The sequence below is a fragment of the Suillus paluster genome (assembly GCF_016628075.1).
Source record: "Suillus paluster strain FC165 chromosome Unknown EDB91scaffold_98, whole genome shotgun sequence".
Lineage (NCBI taxonomy): Eukaryota > Fungi > Basidiomycota > Agaricomycetes > Boletales > Suillaceae > Suillus > Suillus paluster.
Genome location: NW_024537658.1, coordinates 24093 through 46537, shown reverse-complemented (window position 1 = coordinate 46537; position 22445 = coordinate 24093). Strand labels below are relative to the sequence as shown.

At 48.5% G+C, this 22445-nt stretch overlaps 9 protein-coding genes and 1 non-coding gene across 10 annotated transcripts; 6 read left to right on the top strand and 4 right to left on the bottom strand.

Annotated features, from left to right (window-relative positions):
- The first annotated feature begins 1 nt into the window (after nt 1).
- Nucleotides 2-3175, top strand: EDB91DRAFT_897279 (UNC-like C-terminal-domain-containing protein). The gene is made up of 4 exons (XM_041328773.1): nt 2-919; nt 968-1858; nt 1908-2024; nt 2074-3175. Exons 1-4 carry the CDS (start codon nt 179-181, stop codon nt 2926-2928), a joined length of 2604 nt encoding a protein of 867 aa, XP_041171634.1. The 5' UTR covers nt 2-178; the 3' UTR covers nt 2929-3175.
- Nucleotides 3176-3255: 80 nt separating this feature from the next.
- Nucleotides 3256-4116, bottom strand: EDB91DRAFT_1254033 (uncharacterized protein; the record flags this gene model as incomplete). Its single annotated transcript, XM_041323741.1, has 1 exon — nt 3256-4116. The coding sequence occupies one exon, from the start codon at nt 4114-4116 to the stop codon at nt 3256-3258; it is 861 nt and encodes a 286-aa protein (XP_041171633.1).
- Nucleotides 4117-6059: 1943 nt separating this feature from the next.
- EDB91DRAFT_1164911 (uncharacterized protein) lies at nt 6060-7191 on the bottom strand. Its single transcript, XM_041319943.1, has 2 exons — nt 6269-7191; nt 6060-6218 (listed from the first exon to the last, which is right to left on the bottom strand). Exon 1 carries the CDS (start codon nt 7036-7038, stop codon nt 6385-6387), a length of 654 nt encoding a protein of 217 aa, XP_041171632.1. The 5' UTR covers nt 7039-7191; the 3' UTR covers nt 6060-6218; nt 6269-6384.
- A 952-nt stretch (nt 7192-8143) lies between these two features.
- Nucleotides 8144-10032, top strand: EDB91DRAFT_1239572 (glycosyltransferase family 4 protein; the record flags this gene model as incomplete). Its single annotated transcript, XM_041321871.1, has 6 exons — nt 8144-8325; nt 8382-8689; nt 8743-8932; nt 9067-9366; nt 9423-9723; nt 9778-10032. The coding sequence occupies 6 exons, from the start codon at nt 8144-8146 to the stop codon at nt 10030-10032; spliced, it is 1536 nt and encodes a 511-aa protein (XP_041171631.1).
- A 189-nt stretch (nt 10033-10221) lies between these two features.
- EDB91DRAFT_1061333 (FMN-dependent alpha-hydroxy acid dehydrogenase) lies at nt 10222-11786 on the bottom strand (the record flags this gene model as incomplete). Its single annotated transcript, XM_041314435.1, has 6 exons — nt 10222-10391; nt 10445-10676; nt 10729-11146; nt 11205-11416; nt 11468-11592; nt 11645-11786. 6 exons carry the CDS (start codon nt 11784-11786, stop codon nt 10222-10224), a joined length of 1299 nt encoding a protein of 432 aa, XP_041171630.1.
- A 407-nt stretch (nt 11787-12193) lies between these two features.
- EDB91DRAFT_t106 lies at nt 12194-12275 on the top strand. The gene has a single exon. It is a non-coding gene; the product is annotated as a tRNA-Phe (tRNA).
- A 380-nt stretch (nt 12276-12655) lies between these two features.
- On the top strand, nt 12656-14748 carry EDB91DRAFT_1164882 (AAA-domain-containing protein). Its single transcript, XM_041319942.1, has 8 exons — nt 12656-12812; nt 12954-13008; nt 13036-13121; nt 13181-13234; nt 13289-13670; nt 13727-13883; nt 13937-14116; nt 14168-14748. The coding sequence occupies exons 1-8, from the start codon at nt 12770-12772 to the stop codon at nt 14456-14458; spliced, it is 1248 nt and encodes a 415-aa protein (XP_041171629.1). The 5' UTR covers nt 12656-12769; the 3' UTR covers nt 14459-14748.
- Nucleotides 14749-16043: 1295 nt separating this feature from the next.
- Nucleotides 16044-16571, top strand: EDB91DRAFT_1086534 (uncharacterized protein; the record flags this gene model as incomplete). Its single annotated transcript, XM_041316062.1, has 3 exons — nt 16044-16172; nt 16229-16462; nt 16518-16571. 3 exons carry the CDS (start codon nt 16044-16046, stop codon nt 16569-16571), a joined length of 417 nt encoding a protein of 138 aa, XP_041171628.1.
- A 1077-nt stretch (nt 16572-17648) lies between these two features.
- On the top strand, nt 17649-18457 carry EDB91DRAFT_1086533 (uncharacterized protein; the record flags this gene model as incomplete). Its single annotated transcript, XM_041316061.1, has 4 exons — nt 17649-17711; nt 17947-18120; nt 18182-18260; nt 18414-18457. The coding sequence occupies 4 exons, from the start codon at nt 17649-17651 to the stop codon at nt 18455-18457; spliced, it is 360 nt and encodes a 119-aa protein (XP_041171627.1).
- A 794-nt stretch (nt 18458-19251) lies between these two features.
- Nucleotides 19252-22002, bottom strand: EDB91DRAFT_1228889 (Alpha/Beta hydrolase protein; the record flags this gene model as incomplete). Its single annotated transcript, XM_041321031.1, has 15 exons — nt 19252-19360; nt 19418-19455; nt 19504-19954; nt 20011-20048; nt 20098-20348; nt 20403-20560; nt 20610-20877; nt 20927-20996; nt 21054-21119; nt 21173-21180; nt 21242-21316; nt 21375-21415; nt 21465-21529; nt 21583-21776; nt 21830-22002. The coding sequence occupies 13 exons, from the start codon at nt 22000-22002 to the stop codon at nt 19709-19711; spliced, it is 1653 nt and encodes a 550-aa protein (XP_041171626.1). The 3' UTR covers nt 19252-19360; nt 19418-19455; nt 19504-19708.
- Nucleotides 22003-22445: the final 443 nt, after the last annotated feature.

Sequence of the window (22445 nt, the reverse complement as noted above, 5' to 3'; positions counted from 1 at the left end):
GACTCGTCAGGCACAGTGACTGAAATACTCTTTGTGGGATATCTACTGCCGACGTGGCAGCTGGCTTGACTGTGCTCCAAGTGACGTGCCTACTATTGTCTGTCACAAGCACTCATGTCAGTTTCGCTGTCTGTCTTAGAGTGTTAAGAGGACCTGTAGCTGTAGTTGAGACTTATTGATGGTCTCCTTCACGGCTCTCCCCAAAACGTTACTTCTTCTCCTGCTCACCTCGCCAGTTCTTGCCGTTGCAGTCGCTCTTCCCTCCTCCAAGAATGACCCATTTCGCGCTATAGTTCTAGCACACCGCAAACGCCAACCTGAGCCGCCTCTGTGCTGCCTGACACCACCGCCGTCAATAGAACCACCAAATGACGTCGAGGATGTCTTGCTCTCATTTGAGGAGTGGAAGTCCAAGCAGTTCCAGTCCCAATCCCAGTCGCAGTTGCAGGCCCAGCCTCAGGCAACTCCTCATCTCAAAACTGATGCTTTAGAGCACGTAGAGTCGAGTACCACCCACGAACCTAACGTCACTGTGCCGGACCCGTCTGTATACCCCCAGGAAACAGAACTTTCCCCACATTTCAGGGTACCTATCACCGACCGCTTCAATTATGCAAACCTGGACTGCTCTGCGCGTGTACACACTTCTCACCGCTCTGCCAAGTCTCCTTCGTCCATTCTATCATCTAAGAAAGACAAATACATGCTTTCACCATGTTCTTCGGGCAAGGAGGAGCAGTTCGTGGTTGTGGAGTTGTGCGAGGATATTAGGATTGACACTGTGCAGCTCGCAAACTTCGAGTTTTTCAGTGGGGTGTTCAAGGACTTTTCGGTCAAGGTCGCAAAGACCTACACGACGTCTGATGACGGATGGGTACTGGCGGGTACATACAAAGGAAAGAATGTCCGTGGTGTGCAGGCGCGTATATTTCCCAATATTGAGACCTTGGCATTAACCCTTACACAGTCCTTCCATACTCCAACCACCTTGCGCGATTTCTACAGGTACATCCGGATCGACTTCCACTCACACTATGGACACGAGTATTACTGTCCCGTCTCCCTTTTGAGGGTTTACGGTCTCACACACCTTGAACAATGGAAGTGGGATACATGGGAAGCAGAGAGTCATGCACGCGCACAAGCTCGAGCCCAAGTCTTTCCCTCCATTACGGAGTCCCTACCCATCAGTTCTGGGGCGTCTGAACTGAACAAGTTTATGGACGAGCTTGAAGCCCGGGACAAACCTTCTGCATATCCTCTTGATAGTGCACTTCCAACCACTACGGCGCCATTGAGCAAACCTCAGGCATCCAATGCGGCGAACCGGACGTCCAGCTCGATCAGCTCTCCTTCTCAATCCAAGGCACGCGGAAGGTCCCAGTCCACATCGTCTTCCCCAGCCATTATCGTTACGGATTCCGCTGTCGTGGAGCAGCCTACCCCATCCGCTACCTCTAACTCTATATTGAGTTCTGAGAAAAACGCTACGCATTCTTTCGACTCCGTTGTGTCATCCGCGACATCTGTCTTGTCTAATAAGAGCTCGTCCACCATTTCCCCGCGTTTACTCTCCTCCGAAGTCCCACATACCACTAATATCGAAATATCTTTATCACATTCTCCATCATCTCATCACGTCCCACCTGCGAACACACCATCGGCAGCATTCTCGACATTGCCCACCATTCCACCAGTTGGATCAGGTGGAGAGTCAATATACCGGACAATCATGACCCGACTGACTCTCCTGGAGTCCAATCATAGCCTTTATGTGCGTTATGTGGAAGAGCAAACTACTGGTGTACGCGAGGTACTCAGGAGGCTTGGTGAGGATGTTGGCAGGTTGGAGAGCATCGTAAGTCCAGCAGAACTATTTTCGGGCAAGGTCACTCATGCGTCTCCAGAGTCGCATACAAGCACAAATGTATCAGCGTACAGTACAGGAGTGGGAGAGGCAGCGGCTCCGTCTGGAGTTCGAACATGGCGAATTGCTCTCGCGAGTAAACTACCTTGCTGAAGAGGTGCGCGTCCATTTGTTGAAAGATGACGTGTTGCTCATGTTGTTCCAAGGTCATTCTTGAAAAGCGTCTTGGCATTGCACAACTTTGCCTACTTCTGGCAGTGCTGGTGTTCATCGGCTTGACCAGGGGTGCACCATCTATAGAACAGCCTCAACTCACCAATCGTTCGGCGAGAGAATGGGGCCGCCACAACTTGAGCTTCGCTAGTAATAACGGCGAACGTGGCTGGAATTATTCGAAGCTTCAAAGTCGCAGTCCTCTTGAGGTTCCTATCAGTAAGAGATCTGAAAAGGATCGTTTTGCAGGCCCAGAATCTCGTGTAGATTTTCCGATTCATCGGACGCAGCGATCTTCCGATCATGACACCATTCCACGTCGGCCACCGCATTCTACTGCCTTCGCAGATAAACGCTCCACCCCGCGTGCATCTACCAGCACAAAACGGTCCGGTACTCCCATCGGCACTTCTGCACTCCGCACTCCTACCCGTCGCATGCCTACCTCTATCTCCGCAGACATCCCTATGCTCCCTCGTGCACACATGATGCGAACGAACTCGCACTCATCTACAGGACTCATTATTCCCAAGTCTGCCAAATACTTGGCACGATCAGCGCACCTGCACGAAGTCAAAGGCTCGCTCAGTCGAAGGGAGAGCCAGAACTCAAAGCCCGCAGAACAGGAAAACGATGACGGAGACGTATTCCGTGGCCCTCCTATGAAGAAAAATCATCATTCACGGCGTTTATCGAGCCCGCGACGACCGCTCTTCCCGATTGGCCTCTCACATCAGCCAAAGGACGTGACGGCGGGAGATACCACGGACGCTGAAGCATGGGTTGACACCGATCTTGAAGGAGGGTCCGAATGTTCGGAATTTGCTGCGTTCGATCCGTCTCTCTAATATGACGATTTTCTGATCGACCTTCGAGAATTGAGGCTGTATGTTAGGGAAGGACCGCAATTGCATATACCGTAGATATCGTCATGAGCATCACCGACTGCCGAACCTGTGATCCTGAATACAGTTTTGATTTCAATACATCCGAAGACAAACCGTGTTCCATCGTTACACTGTAAAATTGTGAAAACTCCGTGAGTGCTTGGCCCGTGCGTGCTACACTGCCAGGAGCCCAGGACAGGTGGAATTGATACTAGCATTGGTCACTGATGTGGCCTCTGATTAATTGCTAACATTGAAATCAGTGTTGAAATCAGTTTGGCTGGACACCTAAAGGCACAATAATTGGCAACTTAGAGGGGTGAGCGATGTATACATGCATGGTAAATAAGTATTAGGATAGCGTTCAGATTTGAGACGATCGATACAATAGTACTTCTCCACTTGATGTTGCCAATCATCTGGGACGCTCTCATCCTGCTTCTCTTCATCCCACTCCTCTTCATAGGAGTCCTCCGAGTCATGATGGCATAGCTCCTCCAACGGACCAGCGAGTGACAGTCGTTCTAGTACGACGTGCCGCACGATGTCCTTTCGAACATCAAAAATAATCAGAGTCCGAAGTCTAGGGAGAGGTAAATCCGCCTGTCCGTGGGGCGTGGGGAGCAATGCGATTGCCAACGGATCATACTCGTTCAACCCCCCTGGTCCCAGGGTCAATAACTTGATACTGGCCATTTGATTGTACAGGCAATGAAATAGCGCAGTATCTGCACGAGGTGCGAAATTAACGAGATGAAGTTCATCTAACTCCGGAAAAGAGCTAGGAGATTCCATGATATCGGAATTGGGGAGCCTGGTCAAGCCTTGAAGGATGCTTTCGAAATCAACCTCCGTCAAGTCGTACTCGAAAGCAACTCCATCCAAGATCAGTATTCGGAGATGAGGCATATGAATCTTGTGGAAAAAATGCGCAATCCAGAATTCCATCCTTTGCGATTTGACAGTCAAGCTGCAGTGTAAGTGCGGCAACTCCATGGGAGACACAATGTCCGTTAAAAGCGGATACATAATATCCAACGGGCCTCGAGTCTGTGATAAGAATGAATGCCAATGCTTGGACACGCCCATTGCTGGGAAGAGTGCTGATTGCGGCAGAGGCTCATCTTCTAGTGGGGCATCCCAGTCCATGTTCAAGTTGTCGATATCATCCTCAAATTCATCCCTCCAATCGTCCTAATGTATGCCCATGAAATATTTTTGGAGATAGTCGTGGAAGGCAGCTTGGTCATCTTCACAGACGAGCTTGAATATCAGGAAGAGCACGTCCTCCGAGAGCCGATTTATACTTGAAGAGCTCTTCATCCTGACTTCTGGAGAAATGGAAAGGTAAGTGTAGTCATGGGTTTATACTTTCCAGAACGACGTACTGCCCAAGGTCTACCACTACCATACCAATGCAAATCCTTGGTCGTGACTCAAGAACTTGTATTTAGACTCTGATCAAAGAGCACTCGGTTCACAAAATTTATGGTTGACTGTCGTAGTATCCGCCGCAAAGGATTGCATATTACGACACTCGCCTAAAAATCCTTTACCACAAAACCAACCAGGCATGCTATTAGCTGAGAGATCGGCCTAGTTTACATTCACATTTGAAACTTTCTTCAGCCATACTATCATTCCCTGTAATATGTCAACGGTTGCTAATATGCAAAAGTTCATGACACTTCAACATCGTGCTCAACTCGCATCGAAAAAATTCAGGCATATGCAGAGTACCTAGAAATGATATTTTGTACAAGTAAAATAAAAGATTCTTGGATGTTGCAGCTGTGAGGGGTGAAATAGTGGTGATTTACAACCTTCACCCAACACAAATCACCCAGATCTCAAAGATCCTACCAATGTAATTCATCTGGAGCATAATGAATACCTTATAGGGATGTCAGAAAAACAATGCGATAAAGGTTACACTCTTGCGTTGAGGTGTTATAGTAGTAGAATCAATGACGAGTGCAACAGCGTCAATCTCCTCCGTGGCACACACGGCATCCATCCTCTGCAGTCAAGCATTCAAGTCTTACAGAGGACGCATCATGTTGCATCATTCTCTCAAATGGCACCACACCACAGGAAAGCAGTCCAAACAAAAGCCGAAGATGCCACTCGCGAGGCCAACATTGCAGCTGCTATCCAGGCTGTCAGAGAGAAGAGGGCTAAAAACCTCTTGGCAGCAGCTGGCCAGTTTAACGTGCCATACCCATCGTTGACGTGCGCAGAACCTTACGAAACCTAGTAGATGAACCACGATACTCAATGTTTGCCATATCCACTGTTTTCGAGCCTTTTGCGATGCGCAACAGTTTAAAGCCTACGGAGAGTGAAAGTCAACTGTGCCGCTACTGTGCCGAGGCGTGACAAGACGTGACCACACATTTGCAGATTAGAGGTGGACCCTGAGTTTTATCGGGTTTGCTCCGACACCACACCACATTATCCTAAAAATTAGTAAAAATTAGATCCATGTAGAGGAGATACAAATACATGATGACGCAAATTTGCAAAAGAAAATGTGATGTAGCTGAGGAGCTACAAAATATTTACTGAAAGTTTTGCATATTGCAGGGAATGATGGTAAGCGTGCACTCTCATTGGTGGAGAGGTACTTCGGCGACGCTAGGCGCTCGGCTATAGCATACAGGTTTCTGTCCTTGTTTTGACCGCAGTTTGGCTTTTTTAGATGTATTTTCCTGTGCAAGACCTTTTCTATTCAGAGGTGCTCTGCTGATTCACAGCCCCGCACGAACAAAAGCGACCAATCGACATCGAGCTAATGGATCGTTGTTCTCATGCCTCAATCCTACTATTGGTTACCACAACTTCGGTCAACCACTGGTTCGGACACATTGCAATAGCTCACACAATTCAGCCTCAATAAATATTCTATCTCACCACATATCATTGTACACATATTCTAAGCTACTATAAAGTCGAATCATCGAAATTGGTGGAGAAATGATTGAGATAAGTTGTTGAGGTGTGACAGAGCAGCTGTTTGTCACTCAGCGAGTCTGCCGTGGCGGAGTTTTGATACCTTGTATGAAAGATGGGCAAATACCAGGCCGTCCTGTAGCGTGCTGTGCTTGTTCAAAGAACCTTCTGTTAGGCTACTGAGTTGTGTACACAGCAAAACGAAAGCAGTGTTTTGGGGCTCTCACACTACGTCGAGCACAGGCCCGTATACATGTACAGCGTGGCGTTGGCATCTTCTACTCGAAAAATCTCTACTAGTGCGTGTAAGGCGGACATGGACATGGACAACTGCTGACCCCAATCCTAGATTGACGTATCCCTCACCACACCGCCTTCAACCCCACCTTTCGCCGCTTCGTTTGTCAATGGCCGTGCAACACCGGGTACACTTAGCTGGGTTATCGCAAAGCAACTTCAGCGATGTCAACTTTCTACGATATGGAATTCGGTAGTAGAAGATGAGTTAGTGGCCTCAGACAAAGCGCTCACGTCTGTGTGGGCGATGGGCTCTGTGGCGGATAGCATGACACCGTGAGTGTCAGCGGTGTCTGCATTGTCGGTCACTGCGAATGACGACGTGCTCGGGCCTTTGCCACCAAGCATATGAAGCTCTATGACTTCGTTGTCAACAATAGTGTTGATGATACTGGGTGCCCCTGAGATAGACTCGGAAGTGGGTGCGAAAGTAGTGAAGCTTGGCGAGCGAGTGTGTACCTCTGTGCGTATGCCTGCCGATGAGACTTGGGCAGATACTCGGGCGGCACTAAATACAGTTGGTTCATGGTGCACGATAACAATGGCAGGATTGCGGTAAATGCCAGTGTTGGATACATGTGCCCACCAATGGTAGAATAAGACCCACATACTCCATAGTCGCCCGGAGTGGGAAACGCTACGAGCAGGGGTTGCAGTAGAGTGGACAGGTATAGCTGTGTTATGAGTGGGTAGAGAAGGGCCATGGGATGGGATTGCACGGAGCGAATTCAGAGAGGTAGGGCGCCACCATGCTAGGGCAGAGAGTGACAAAAGGAGTGCAAGAAAGATAACTGTTGTGGACATAGTTTCAGTATCAAGCATCAAGAACAAGAGCCAACACGAAAGGAGGAAAACATCACGACAGGGCGTGAAAGCTTCAACGGGGTCGGGAAAACAGATGAGAGACAATCATTTGACCCAATTCATTACCATAGGAATGTGGAATGACGCAAACTTACCACTTATGACGACGACATCAATCATGGTATGGCGATTCATCGTTCCGGGCTGACTGCCGGCAACACCTCCAGCCCTGGGTGAGAGGGACTTGATAGGTTTGATATCAAAAGAAGTCATTGACGTTACTAGTAATAAGGATGCAGGGGAAAGGAGTGGAAGACAGTAGGATGTTTCAGTTTATAAGTCAATGCCAAGATTGCCAACGTCCACTCAAACAGTTTTATCAAGATGACGCAAAGGAGTAGCGCTGAACGCTGAAGCCTTCTGGAAAGTACATAGCATTAAATGCCTCCCAAAAAAGCATACCGAAGTTACCGCCTCAATGTCACTCACCCGAGTATTTCCGAGTAGCTACCGCTGAGGGCGAGTCTCCGCAGGAAGTGCAGAGGACCTTATTTTGCAATAGATACGGATCCTCAGGTGCGCGGCTTCACGGCGTGCAGTCAAGCAAGACCTGTGATGCTAGGTCATGCGATTCGTAGCTGGTCCAAATGATCTGCTGAAAAAAGAGAAGAAACTCCAAGGGATACTATACGACATGAAATTCTACCTCAGTGGGCACAACAAATGGTCGACTTTGAGTCAACTGCGGTTCAACATTTGAACGTGTCCACGGCCCTGGCAGGTCGTGTGTGTAAACACGAGGCGGCGCTTTCTGATTCGGACCTCCATCGGTCTGGCCCAATTAGACTTCTTGTATTAATAACTAAGGGAGTAATAGGAAACGCAGTGCGCACGAGTGACGAGTAGCAATCTGCCCGCAGGGACCCTCTGAGAGCTGTGTTGGCCAATAACCATCGGAATCCGGATGCCTATCCCTTGCGACCATTGAAGTGGCAGTGTCAATTATACTTTAGTGCGGGCTTGGTGCGGACAAGTTCTAAGTATTTGGCTCTTGAGCTCCGCAAGTTCAAAGGCTCAGAGCCTTGCTTACTCCGTGTTCGACTATACGGTGCTTGTGGCCTCAATGTGGGACGCCATCCTCCTGCTGTGCATCCTTCTAACAACCCTCCTTGGCATCCTCATCTATATTGATTACACAAACAAACTTGCCAGACGGTCAGCACAAGCTCGCCACACCATTCTCAAGAACCTTGGCATCCCCATCACATCAAACCCCAAATTCATCGGTTTCTTTCATCCATACTGGTATGTCTTTTCCACCAAGGACCGGAATGTTTAGCTGATGGGACGGACTTACACAGCAATGCAGGTGGAGGAGGGGAACGTGTACTCTGGACTGCTATAGCCGCCACCCAACGTGCACATCCTAACTGCATCTCACTAGTTTATACTGGAGATGTCGACGCGACCAAAGAACAAATAATAGCCCAAGTTCAATCACGCTTTGATATCTCTCTTGACCCCAAGTCCTTGCATTTTGTTTTCCTGAAGAAGAGACGTCTAGTGGAGGATGCCGCCTGGCCACGGTTTACACTTCTTGGCCAGAGCCTTGGGTCCATGATCCTTGCTTGGGAAGCCTTAGCCCAGGTCATCCCAGACCTATACATTGGTGAGTCCACTTGTTTCGGATGCCGTCGGACGATTAACGCTCACACCGCCTAGATAGTATGGGCTACGCTTTCACATTTCATGTCGTTGCGTGGATCACTAAGGGTTCCATACCTATGGGTGCATATGTACATTACCCGACCATTAGTACAGACATGCTGGCCCGCGTGAAGGCTAGGAAAGTAGGCCACACCAACCGTGGAGATGTCGCAGGCTCGGTGGTCTTGAGCCGCGGGAAGATATGGTGAGTGTTGCTGACCCGTCTTCCACCATCGATCATCTTGTCTATTATTGATCCGTTCAACGTTCCGCCCTGTTACGTCCCCTGTCGTAACTCCACTACTGCGATGGAATTTCTCATAACATGTTCTCTCACAGGTATTACCGTTTTCTAATGTATCACTACTCCCTGGCACTCTCCCGCCCTTCCTTTCTTATGGCCAACTCCAGCTGGACAAAGAATCATGTCGATGCAATACTCTCGCACTCTGACACCGTCATGAACGTCCTGCACTACATTTCGCCATTTGCTATCCTTCGTTTCTTTACCGCTGCATTCAAGGAGCCGAGCAATCCACGAGAAGCCAAGATCGTCTATCCACCATGCGATACCCGTGAGATGGCACAATTCCCTTTGGACGCGAGGGAAAGAATTATACTGAGTATCGCACAATTCAGGTAAAGTTCCATCCGACTTTTCATTCGTTGCTGGAGTTCAACGAGCGTTTATAAAGGCCAGAAAAAGATCACTCTACACAACTGCGCGCCTTTGCGCAGCTGTTGGCTGATCACCCAAACTACACTTCTGGTCCCTCTTCTGTGAAGCTTTTCCTATTGGGTGGCGCACGTAACGCCAACGATCACGCACGCGTGCAATCCCTTAGGGATCTCGCAGGGGAACTCAATATTAACCCTCACGTCCAGTTCATCATCAATGCAAGCTACTCCGAGATGTTGGGCTGGCTTGCAATGGCTAGCATAGGGCTCAGCACGATGGTTGACGAACATTTCGGGATAAACGTCGTTGAATTTATGGTGCGAATTGTATTCTACCTTTTTTCACCGCAGCGACTTACCTGACGATACTAGGCCGCAGGCGTGATTCCTGTGACGCACGCTTCCGGTGGTCCACTTCACGATATCGTTGTACCTTTAGACGGTGAAGCAACGGGATTCCATGCACGAGATCCACAGAGCTTTGCGGAGGCTATGCACACCGTGTTGAGCATGAGTAAGTCGGAAGAGCGGGCGATGAGAAAGCGGGCGCGTACATGGGCTGTAAGTGCATTTGCTGAGGAGCGCTTCGTGGAGGGTTGGGAGGCTGCTTGGGAAGGGTGGGTTTGATGAATGTATGGGGTCGTCTCTTCTTTTGTTCACTTAAAGTAGAACCAGAAGGAGTTAATCGAGCGTTGAATTGCATATCAGTTCTGTTGCCGTATACACTTTGAGATGTAATTCGGAATATACTTCATAATACACCATTGTAGTACGCATGAATGAATTGATGTATTAATATGCAATGCACCCCGCTGTTTAATCATCCACGCGTTCGAGAAGCTCGTCTCGCTTCCCAATGAGATCATTGACATCGCTGTACCCACAGAGTCCCATCGTAATGTGCATGTCAGACACGGTTTGCATCAAAATCTGCTCGACTCCTGCCTGTCCGGCAATGGCAAGACCATACATGTATGGACGAGCAACTGCAATTGTTTGATGAAAAACAGTATTACCATAGACAAATCATAACACGTACTGAGGACACCCTGTGCGCCAATAGCCATGGCCTTGATGACATCACTGCCTGTGCGAATGCCAGAGTCGAAGAGCACCGTCAGGTCGCCCCTATTCTGCGCCTCGAGGACCTTAGGCGAGCGCATGATCTTGGATAATGCATCTAAGGCGCCAATGGAACCGTCGATTTGCCGTCCACCGTGATTGGAGACAATGATCCCATGAATGCCCATATCAATAGCTTTCTCCGCATCCTGTTGTGACCGTTGTCACAACCTCCGAATATCATTGAAGGGATGAACTTACGGACGCCCGCAAAATCCCCTTCAGAATGATAGGTCCATCCCAGTTATCCTTGATAAACTGCAGATCATCCCAGGACCTGAAAGAACCTGAATTGGTTTCTCCGAGCCACTCCTTTCCCAGTTTCATTGCCTTTTGGGCAGTCGCATCACCTGCTTTCAACGCCGCGTCCCTGATCTTCTCCGGGTTGAAAGGGAATACGGTTTTCTCGTGTACAGGTTCGTACCCGTAACGTTTCATGAACACAGGGTCGGACAATCCGACCTGGACGCCTACGCCGTAAAGGAAGGGTATATAGGCAGTATCAAGGTCGTGTGGACGCCAGCCCAAGACCATGGTGTCGAGCGTGATCACGAGCGCAGTGAAGCCCGCAGCTTTGGCACGGTTGAGAAGGGATATGGTTATCTCGTCCGTGCGTGGCCTGTAGTGGTAGCAATCGAGTTATAATAAATGGAATGGCGATGTGATATTAAGCATACCAGTAGAGCTGATACCACCGCTGACCATTTGGTCCGTTTGCCTTTGCGATGTCCTCAATTGACCGGGAGGAAGCTGAGCTCATGATGTAAGGGATCCCGCAGGCGGCGGCAGCCTTTGCAGTCGCGATTTCTCCGTCTGCATGCAAGATACCCTGTACACCTACGGGCGAGACGAACACAGGCGCGTTGAACTTTTCTCCGAGGATCTTTGTCTACCCAGATACTAAATTAGACAGGGGTAGTAAGCGGCTATAAATACCCACTTCGACGCTCCGGTTACTGCAGTCCTTGAGCATTGCAGGGACGATCTTCCACCGGTCAAACGCGCGCCTATTTGCGGCGTCTGTTGAGCATGTTCCTGCACTACCAAATGTGTACATGTATGCCGCTAGGACCCTCCAAATCAAAAGTTGGAACATTGAGCAGATGATAACACGCACGAAGATGGTCTTTCATCACCTCCCGAGCCTTATCTTCTATCTCTTTCACCGCGAAAGAGCCCAGAACGGGCGGTTTTGCCTGTCCGTAGATATCTAGGAAGTATTTGGTCCATCGAGTGGATTGCGCAGAGACAGCAGTCATCGTTATAAAGGTAGAGAGTAGACGAGAGTCTGGGAAGGTCATAGTGGATAGGACGACTTATTTAAGGTAGTTCCAACAAGAAGCAGGGACCCGATAAGCTGACGCTAGGGAACGGGATCCCAGTGCTCAATTCTGAACCGCTGGCAGACCACATGATACCAAGTACTGTCACACTTACGAGAAATCCGCTTGCTGAATCATGCTGGTATTTCAGGTGGTGTGATAGTTCTTTTGCTTGCTGTTGGCACTATCTGATTGGGGAGACGGTTTAGCTAGCTTCAGGAGGCTTCGCCAACAGATCATCGACGTCCACGTCAAGTCTACGTAGGCACTACAAAGTTCCGCCGACTGCCAGACACAGGCATGGGATGCACTCATAGCTGTCGAGCGGCGTTACTTAATTCATAGCCGGGGTAGCTCAGCTGGGAGAGCAACAGACTGAAGTTCGATGGTTTCTGGAGGTCCCGTGTTCAATCCACGGTCCTGGCATATTTTTTACTTTCCCTCGGTGACATGGAATCAAGTACAACAATGGTGATACTGATAGTCAGCGCTATAGGGAGGCGATAAGGCGAGCCTGCGCGAGCTTGAACTTCTAAATGCAAGACAATAAAATTGAGACGAGATTATTGAGTACTGCAGATTTGAAGAGTTCGTAAGCAAGCGCCAGCACAACTGAGACGGTTGTTACCTGTGTGAAAGACAAGGCTCGTGTTTACTTCCAATGCTTCTGTTTGACCGTCTGTCAGAGACTCGTGACTCAGTCCAAACTTCAAGCAGTCCGAGTACATACGGGTTGTTTGGCTCTGTTGAATCCTGAAGCTCTTGCCAAATATACACACACTGAAGAACATGCAGTATGATTAGCCACCTCGGAGTCGCTGCTGCCACTTGTCACGTTTCCATCTCACTTCTATAAGAGTTGCGGGTACAAGTGCCTGCTTTTTGACTACAATAAGTAATCAAATTTCCGTTCTTTTTCCATGTCATCTTCTCTGAGCACGAGACGTTTAATCATACTTGATGGTCTGTTTTACCGTTGCTTTCATTTATAAGTGTCACTTATGCTGTTACGATCACAGTTGCTCTATTTGCTAGCATCGCAGGTGATTATTAATTTCATTCATGCTTCCGCTCTTGTAAGCTGAAGGTCCACGTTTCAGGCAGCGGTTTATTGTGCCATTCGCGTGCGTCTCCGTCATGAAAATACACAGGAAGCACAGTTAATCCCCTTATAGTGGTACTTCAGGCGGAGTGATGACCGGTCAACAAAGAGTGCTGAGGCAATCAAGAAGCTCATCGGACAAAAAAACCTCAAGCTCGATGAGTATGAGAGTGCGTGTAACCTTTTTGGCTACGCATCGTTTCCTGCTGATATCTGATACTTCTTGCAGGAGCGATATCAAAGGAGGTCGTCCATCCAGACGAAATTACTGTTCGTTTTCAAGGCGAGTTCAGAATCTTATGCAAATCAATTCCCAACGTTAATCAATACCTTTCAGACATCGGGGGTCTGGAGCCAATCGTATCGTCTCTCCGCGAAACCATAATCTATCCTTTAATCCATCCCACTCTCTTCACCTCAGCTTCTCCCCTCCTCGGAGCCCCAAAAGGTGTATTACTCTACGGACCTCCGGGGTGTGGGAAGACTATGCTCGCACGTGCGCTAGCCAAAGAATCTGGTGCAACATTCATTAACGTTCCCGCATCTACGCTCACAAATAAGTGGTTCGGCGAGTCCAACAAGCTGGTCGCGGGTCTGTTCAGCCTCGCGCGGAAGGTTCAACCCGCAATCATATTTGTCGACGAGATTGACTCATTTCTGAGGGAACGCCGTGGGGACGATCATGAGGTTATGGGTATGATGAAGGCAGAATTCATGACGTGAGCTACGTATTTGCTTGTTGGTGTTTGACTGATTTCGGCCCTCGGGTGTCTAGTTCATGGGATGGTTTGACGTCAGGCTCTGACAGGATACTAGTGCTCGGCGCGACGAACAGACCAGGTGACATTGACCCTGCAATTCTGCGGCGCATGCCGAAGCGGTTCGCTGTAAATCTTCCAGATGCAGAACAGAGATTCAAAATTCTGTCCCTAGTACGTGTCTATACCACTGATTTTAAAATTGCTCTCACTCTGCACTCGATTAGATGCTGAAGGACACGAAATTGGATCCACATCTTTCCTTGCGTACCCTTGCTTCTCAGACAACAGGGTTCTCTGGTTCTGATTTGCGCGAGTTATGCCGCAATGCTGCGATGGTTCCAGTGAGGGAATGTATGCGCGCCATGGAGCATGACGAAGAAGCATTGATGAAGGTCGAGAGAGAGGTGAGCACTTTAGAGCCATCTTTTAGGAAACTCACCAACTACGAATGCCAGGGTTTCAACATGCGTCCGCTCACCCTCGCCGATTTCTATGAAGCGGAGGGATCGACACTCCAACCACCGGATCCAGATGATGAACCCATATCATTGCAAGCGTTCATTGACACTCACCCAGAGCTGAGTCCACAGACAGAGAGTGATCCTACAAGAACGGATGCTCTGGTTGTCGAGGAAGTTTCTGAGTATGACAGTGATAATGACTCACGATTTCAGACGGACGAATCGATGACACTTGACGGCGACGATCCATCTACCTTGAAAGACGAGAGCAGTGACGATTTATAATACCTATCCCATACGTCATGCCTCAATTTCTATCGTCTGCATCGATCATTGGGTAGCATTGATTATTGTCATATAGACCTAGACATAACTGATCATCTCTACTTTGAGAAATTGATACAAGAAGGCAAAAAATAAGCCCTCTCAAATCGGGTATTGGGGGTCCACTTTCATCATATAGGTCATTGCCTCAGCACGGGATATATCCTGCGTAATCTCCTGAGGGACCGAGCCATCAAGGAAAGTAAGGAGGTTTGGTAAGTTTGAGGTTCACATGGCACTGAAAGTGCGGTTAGTCATAAGAATGCGACGCTACCCCAATGAAGGCAGAGTGAGTGACGGTGCGAAGTGCGCTACCGGTGCTCATGAACTGAGGGATCGTGATGTTGAAGTCTTGGCTTGGTTGCTTCAACTGCTTGAAGCTTGCCGTGCGGGGATTGAGTAGATACCTTCGTGCCCGTTTCAAGTGGATCGCGAGCTTGCGAGATGTCGACACGCGAAACATGGCCTAGTTGTACGCGGTCACGTGAAGATTCTCCTCTGGCACACGTCCGAACGCACCTGGTCAAAAGGACTCGATTCGAGAATCGACGCCTCATCCCCATTTGCGCGTCGTTCCCTCATTTTCGTCCACCCACCCACCTCCCTATAGCTATTTGATAAATACAGTGTGTTTTGTCTGAATGCGTGTTTTCCTGACGGACTATTCGGTCTGTACACGTTTCGCCCGAACACGCTCCGAAAGTTTGATTATTTGATCCCCAATTACTCGGTACTTGATCAAGCACTGTCTTCTTGTCGCTACCTTGGGATCACATGCTTAGTCCAGACACCGCCTTCCCGCGCGGGCCTGGCTTCGCCAGACCTTCCCACACACAAAACGAATCAACTTATGTCGTCTTCACTTCGATTCGTTCTCAAAGCTTTTCTAATTCTCATAGCTCTCCTCCCCTCTGTTCAGCCTCATTCTGGACTCGTCGTATAGCAAATATTAAAGCTCATCCGATACTATCACGTCCTTTTAATATTTAATCTCCTCTTCATCTTCTATTAGATAACGCGTTCATACAAAGGCCTAGCGCCTCCGCCGGAGAGACGCAAAGACTGAATGCGTACGATCGGGTGGCAATGACAACGGCTATGTACTTCCTGAAGGTGAAGGTAAAATATGATGGGACTTTAAGGGGACACATCATCTTACTGGTTTCTCAACGGTGCCTGTTCCTGCCACCTGGATAGACAGACGTTCACGTGACTAGCAGCATAGCTTCCTCATAGCCTTTAACGTTTCAACATTAACGAAAGCTGCGCGCTGCATTTCCGAACGTTGCCGGCTCCACGACGGCATTTCTATCACCGTCAGGCTGGATGGCAACACCACCGTCCGACTGTCACCGATCACGCCGGCTGAATACTGGGAAGCTTTCCCAGTAAATATTGATGGCGCAGCGAACTAGAACCGACTAGGACCTTCTGACACGCGTGGTTTGAGGTGTTGCGGCGAACGCTGTCCTAAAGCAAAGAACTCTTTTCAACGTATAAAAGGATGGCTTCTATTGTCACAACGAATTCAGCAAAATCATTCATCATGAAGTCAATTCTCTCTCTCGCTCTTCTTGTAGTCTCTGCTTTCGCCCAGAACGCTGCAATCGGATACCCTCCACAGGGTCTTTCAGTCTCTCCTGGAAGCAGTTTGACTGTCCAGGTAGAGAGGCCTGTGAGTCTCTGACATGAAACTATTCACTGTTCATCAATCAACGACTTTGTGTGCAGAATTCATTGACGGGTTCTGAAGAAGTTGCTGTTGTTATTGGCCTACAGTCATGCCCAGGAACGCCGTGCATTGACCCCGCTGCTTACATGGGTCAGATTTTGTACAACGGTCCCTTCAACCCACAGTATCACGAGCCGTACAATCCCCCTTATCAAAACCTCACAGTTCAGATTCCGAGTAGCATTGCTAGCGGAACCGCTCTTCTTGGGGTCGCTCATGTCACTCTTGTCGGGGTGAGTGCTCTAAACATTGTTCAAAGTCTGTGCTCTTAACTGACTTATGGTTTAGGCTGGGTTGTACCCTTGGCTGGAGACTTTGAATCGTACCATCACAATTTCTTAGTTTCGTTATGTCTTATATCGCAGTTATGGACTTTGGGGACTGTTTTACTTAATATATAGACGCTATAGTTACAGTATCACAACGATGCACATAATTCGGCTGTACATGTTTCTGTTGAATTCCTCCATCCTGGACTACTTACTAGAAGTGTGCTTACAACTGTCGTTGTCCTCATTTTTGGTGGATCTCTATATCGAGAAAGTTTTTCATTCAGGAGTAACCTCACCGTAGTGTGACAAGGTTCGTTTTAGCTAACTTGAAGTTAATTCATATTATGACTCACTGCTCCACACGGCTGCATCATCCTGGGCCCTGACTCAGGTGATGGAGTGGTGTGGTGTCCCGATGTGACCGGACAATATGGACGAAACACGCCGTCGGCGTCAATGTTCCAGCGAGAGAATCACTGGTTCAATGCAACACGGCGCGTAACGTTGATACTCCAAGGATACCGCCTGAGCCTCAGATTACCATACATGATTTAGGCCTGATGTTCAAATAGAGACATGAACAACATTGCGCTCACTCCCGGAGGAACAACTTGGACATCGTTGCTAACCTCATTTCAATTATTCTAGTTACTAGTGGCCACTACGCAACGCCCACCTGCTTATATTTGGAGCCACTACAAACGTATACCGATGATGCCATCAGAAGTAAGTAACATCCCTTCGTACTCAAACTCGAATCTGAATACGGAGAGTTCCTCGTCGACTCCAAATCGCATTTTAGGACACGGGCATGAACCCCTTCAAAGCATCGAAACGGGCGACGCATTTACAGTAATACTCCATTTCTTGGGCCTTGCCAGATAATGTTACGGTTATCGTTCACCGGGACTGTCGCCTCATTCCGACTCCACCAGGGGACTGGATTGCCTTACTTACCAGGCCAAGGGTGAATGCGAATCACTTGTTTAGGAGTCAGTGGCCGTCACATCATACAAAACCATGCTACGGTGCACAAATTCGCGTTCAGCTCTGATCAGTCCATATAGTTAAGTACCTAACCGGAATTCTATGTTCAGGCCAAATTTGCGGAGGCAGTAACAATGTTTTTGCAGACATGCACCGCATAATGTCCTCCCCTTTCCCGACTCAGCTCATGGCAGCTCACGTCGCATATACCAGAGTTGGGCAGGTCAGTAGTATGAATACCGTCCATCGCTAATTAACTTTGCACGACTTGGTTATTAAATGATCCATAGGTTGATCACAGCTAGCACTTCACTCTCGGGGCGTTTGAATCCTCGTTGTAGTGCTATGCGGTTGCATTGGGCGCTGATACAACACCTCGTAGTTTAAGGACTACTAAATAGAGTGCTCACGCAGGCATATAAATTTCGACACCTCTGGCGCATTCACCATCCCTCCAGAAACTGCACAAGAACTATCACTTGCACACACTCATATACTTCCCAATAAAAGCGTTGGTTGATACCACTCTCGTGGTAGCGTCCGTATGTACTCAGAATGCCTACGTTAACCAGCCTGCGCCTGGCTCCAGTAACACTGCTGGTGCCAACTTTACTGTGCAAATAGGCATGGCAGTAGGCTTTCAAACACGCATCTTTTAGAGTGTCATATTAATTAAGACCCGTTCACTCTCAGGATACTGCTACGAGCTTTCAGGAGATAGCGATCGTAATTGCTATCCAGTCTTGCCCAACTGGGAACTGTTTCCCCGTTAGTGAGTATATGGGCACTGTCTTATACGAAGGCCCATACAATCCACAGTTTGGGCCGGGCGCATATTGCAACGTCAGCTGTGAAGGACTCAAAGGTTGTCGTAAAGAAATGAGTACACCAGCCTGAAGTATGCTGGATCGACGCTGCCTTACAGCACCGCCGAATCAGATGCAAGCCCCTGAGTTGGCGATCGTCTGAGCGATCAAGGAACTACGTGAGGGGTAAAAGTGCCCCCGAACAAGGCACCGGATACTCTGAGTGCATGAGCAGCTACACTTGAACTAGATCGCGACGCTTCCAGAGCATAGGCGTGTTAGACTAGATGCATTGTACAATAACATCAAGATGCGAAGTCATGGGAAGGGGAGTCACCGATTGGCACTTGCGGTGTGGTATACCAAGCTGGTCTTGCGACAACCTTGCGATGTCAGTCGATATCCGGTCTTTGAAATCTCCTCCAATAAGAGAGGGTGGAATATGCATGCCCTTGTTGAACACGACGACCAAAGTGCTCCTGCAGCAGGTATTGAAGTGACTGATGAGATGACGGAATGGTATTTTGAAGCAGATCAACCGACTCTACATGTCTTACGTCAGGGCCTGAATGCATCATGATCTGGGTTCTCGGTGATTGTGCGGAATGTCACACATCAAGCTTCAAGATTAACTCACCCAGGGGCCAGTACCGAGTCCACGGACAGACAATGATCCTGCAAGGAATGGCGGCCTCGTTACCGGGGACGTTTCCGGGTACGACTCAGGTTATTATCATATAGACCGTCGACCGTCGACGTAACATAACTGATCACCTCTGCTCTACGAAAATTGATACTTACAAGGAGGAAAAGCTAAACCATCTCAAATTGGGTATTTCAGTACCACTTTCATCACGTAGGTCATTGCCTCAGCACGGTATGTATCCTGCGTAATGTCCTGAGGAACCGAGCCGTCAAGGAAAGTAAGGAGGTTTGGTGAGTCTGAGGTCCACTTCGGCCACTCAAGCTCCCCTACACCATTCGGGTCGAGGTTAGCCACAAAGCGAACGAGACATGACGTGATGTCGCCTCCGGCATAAATATCGTATATATCAGATCCGTGGAACTAGAATCCGAGGCATGTCAATGACAGGATGCGAACGTGCCTGTCGCCGCAACTCACTGATCCTAAAAGATCAACTGTCGTCGAACGCTTGGTCACTGAATGGGATGTGAGAAACTGCTTGGGAGGTGTCAAATTCGACTCACGGAATGCCCAAGTGTTCTGGGCCACACTTGAGGGCAACGAACAGTCTACATTGAAAGATGAGAGCAGTGGTGACTCACGATATAATCTTCTTGTCCGTCATGCCTCAATCTCCATCGCTTTTACATCGATTATGCAGTAGTGCTATTTATGACTATATAGTAACTGATGATCTACGCGTCGAAAACATTGATAGAGGAAACCATCTCAAAAAAACAGGTATTGCATGACCATGTTCGTCAGGTAGGTCATTGCATCAGCACGGTATGTATCCTGCGTAATTTGCTGAGGGATCAGGCCGTCAAGGAAAGTCAGGAGGTTTGGTGAGTTTGAGGTCCATGTCGGCCACTGAAGCTGTCCTGCGCCATTTGGGTCAAGGTTAGTCACAAAGCGAACCAGATATGAGGTCATGTCGTTTCCGCCGTAAATATTGAATATATCGGATCCGTGGAACTGGTAGACGAGTGTGAATGTCACAGGATAGGAACGTATCTGTCACGGCAACTCACCGATCCCAGTGCGACAACTGTCTTCAAACGCTTGCTCACTAGATTGGATGTTAGAAAATGCCTGGAAGGTTGTAAGATCCTACTCACGGAATGCCCAAGTGTTCTGGTTGCTGGAGCGTTGCTCCAAGAAAAAGCGGCGCGGTGCCTGGAATACTGCGTCACCCATGAGTGCCGCGATACGTTTGAATTGCGGAGTTAAGGCATTGAGGTTTCCTGTATCAAACGGGGAGCCTTGCGTAATGTCCTCGGGGTAATACAGCATCAGCTGCTGAATTATAGTGGACGGAGCATTAGGAAGCCAGTACGTCTGAACATACTCTTCAACTTGAGAGTCCATCCTAAAAATTGAGGAGTAGATTAGCGTGATTAAAACCACATAATAATAGACTAACGTGATATTGAGGCTAGATAATGAAAACAGAGTTCCTTCGTCGTCACAATCCCCCGTGATAAAGGGGATATTCGCGACGGAGCCTTGCGAGACTAGTTCTTGTGGATCAGCCGTCAGGAAAACACCATCCACTCTAGGCAACCAGGCAACCACCAAGCTCTACATATCGTGATCAGTAATGTGTATGACTTTCCATAAGCGTACTTACTTGGTACGAAAAGGAGCTTGGTGTCTGGTTAATAGAGTTCATGAGCATGTCAAGCGGGACCTCTCGCAGACATTGCAGCGTGTCTGGGGAGCCCGCACATCCGGTTTGGTTCACAATAAAGTCGTAGTAACCTTGTCCTTGAGTGATATCACCGACGGGAAATGGCGATCCACTTTGCATGAATGCAGCGCGGAAAAGTCCCTCGGTATTTCCCCCGTTGGTGACCATATGAAGCGCAACGGACATGGCGCCTGCGCTTTCGCCCCAGCTGAAGTGACCGATATTAGTATCCATGTGGCATGAGGGACACGACGTACATGGTGACCTTCGTGGGATCACCACCGAAAGCGCTAATATACTTTTGGACCCATATCATTGCCTGTCGCTCTATAAGCCGATGCGGCATGAGAACTCTGTGCCACAAACACATCGCATTCCACTCACGATCTTGCAGTCCAAGATTTCCTACGCCTGCTTGTTTGACTTCTTCAGAAGCGAGGAATCCCAAAGCTGACAGTCTTTAGTCAATCATAATGATCGCACCTCGATTCCAGAACGCTCACCTGTCAAGCTGAATGGACAATATTGTCAAAACATGTTGACATGAAATTTGCATGAAGTCTGAGGCTTACCGGTAATTCATGCTCACGTAAACTGCAGGTACGTTTAGGTCGATGGCCTTATCGACGATGGAGGATCCATCATAACTGAAGAACGATTGGATTCTCTGTCACGGCTTTCTCATAATAAGGATTTCTCACTGACGTGCTGGTATCACCTGACTCGAAACCTCCTCCGAAGATCCACTAGATGTCTGTCATAATCTGTAACGGCACTAATGAGAATTGGACTCACTATCACAACAGGGAGATTTGATCCTGGAGATGCATTTGCAGGCGCAATGACATTTAGAGTCAGGCCTTGTAAAAAAGGGTGTTCAAGGCCGGTACATTCGCTGTCGCATCAGACTTACAATCTTCGGAACTGGGAAGGACGATCTTGTAGATCGTCTCTGAGAGGTAGTTAAGGGTCTCGGTAGGCAAGCCAGGGGGAACACCAGGTAATGACACAGCCTGTTGAGGACAAGAAGAACCATAGGCAATCGCTGAATAGCTTGTGTTATACGGGGGGATGGGTTGAGGCAGCTGGAACCGGAGATTGCCAATCCTGCATGAAATAACCTACATTAGCTATGTCAAACCATAACTGCAAGCACCTACGGGGGCAGTGTAAAGGGTATTCCAAGCCACTTGTTTACCGATCCTGACGCGACACCTGTTACAGTAGCATTGTCTAGAGTCACTGTCGGCGGTCCATGGTTGTTCAACGGGCTGGTAGCCACGAAACCACAGCAGGTTGCCAACAGCACTAGAAGAGGCCATAAAAAAAGCATGTTGACCCGTAGTCGACGATGGACGCCGTAAAACTCAGCTTAAGACCCATGCCATTATATACCTCAGCACTTTCATTTTACGGATGCCATGCAAAAATCCATTGGAGCTATTCACAGGCTCGATTCGATGCCAAGGTTCTGACCACCTGCCAGTTTTCCCCAGGATATGTCGGTATAAGTCAGCTGTCAACGAAGTGAAGAAGTTGCCTGGCCTAACCCGCATTCGGTTATCATCATACCTTGACGACAGCACCGATTTCATGAACACATTAATGCAAGTTCGCATGAATCATGTGTCGTGTGATATGACGCGAAGGCTGAAGTTCCGCTAAGAGGTTTCCTGACTGATAACGTGGAAATCGTTCAAACACACTAAACACTAGTACTACTAAGGTAGTTATAAGTAACGTGGATGTGATACGAAAATCGATACATAACTTATC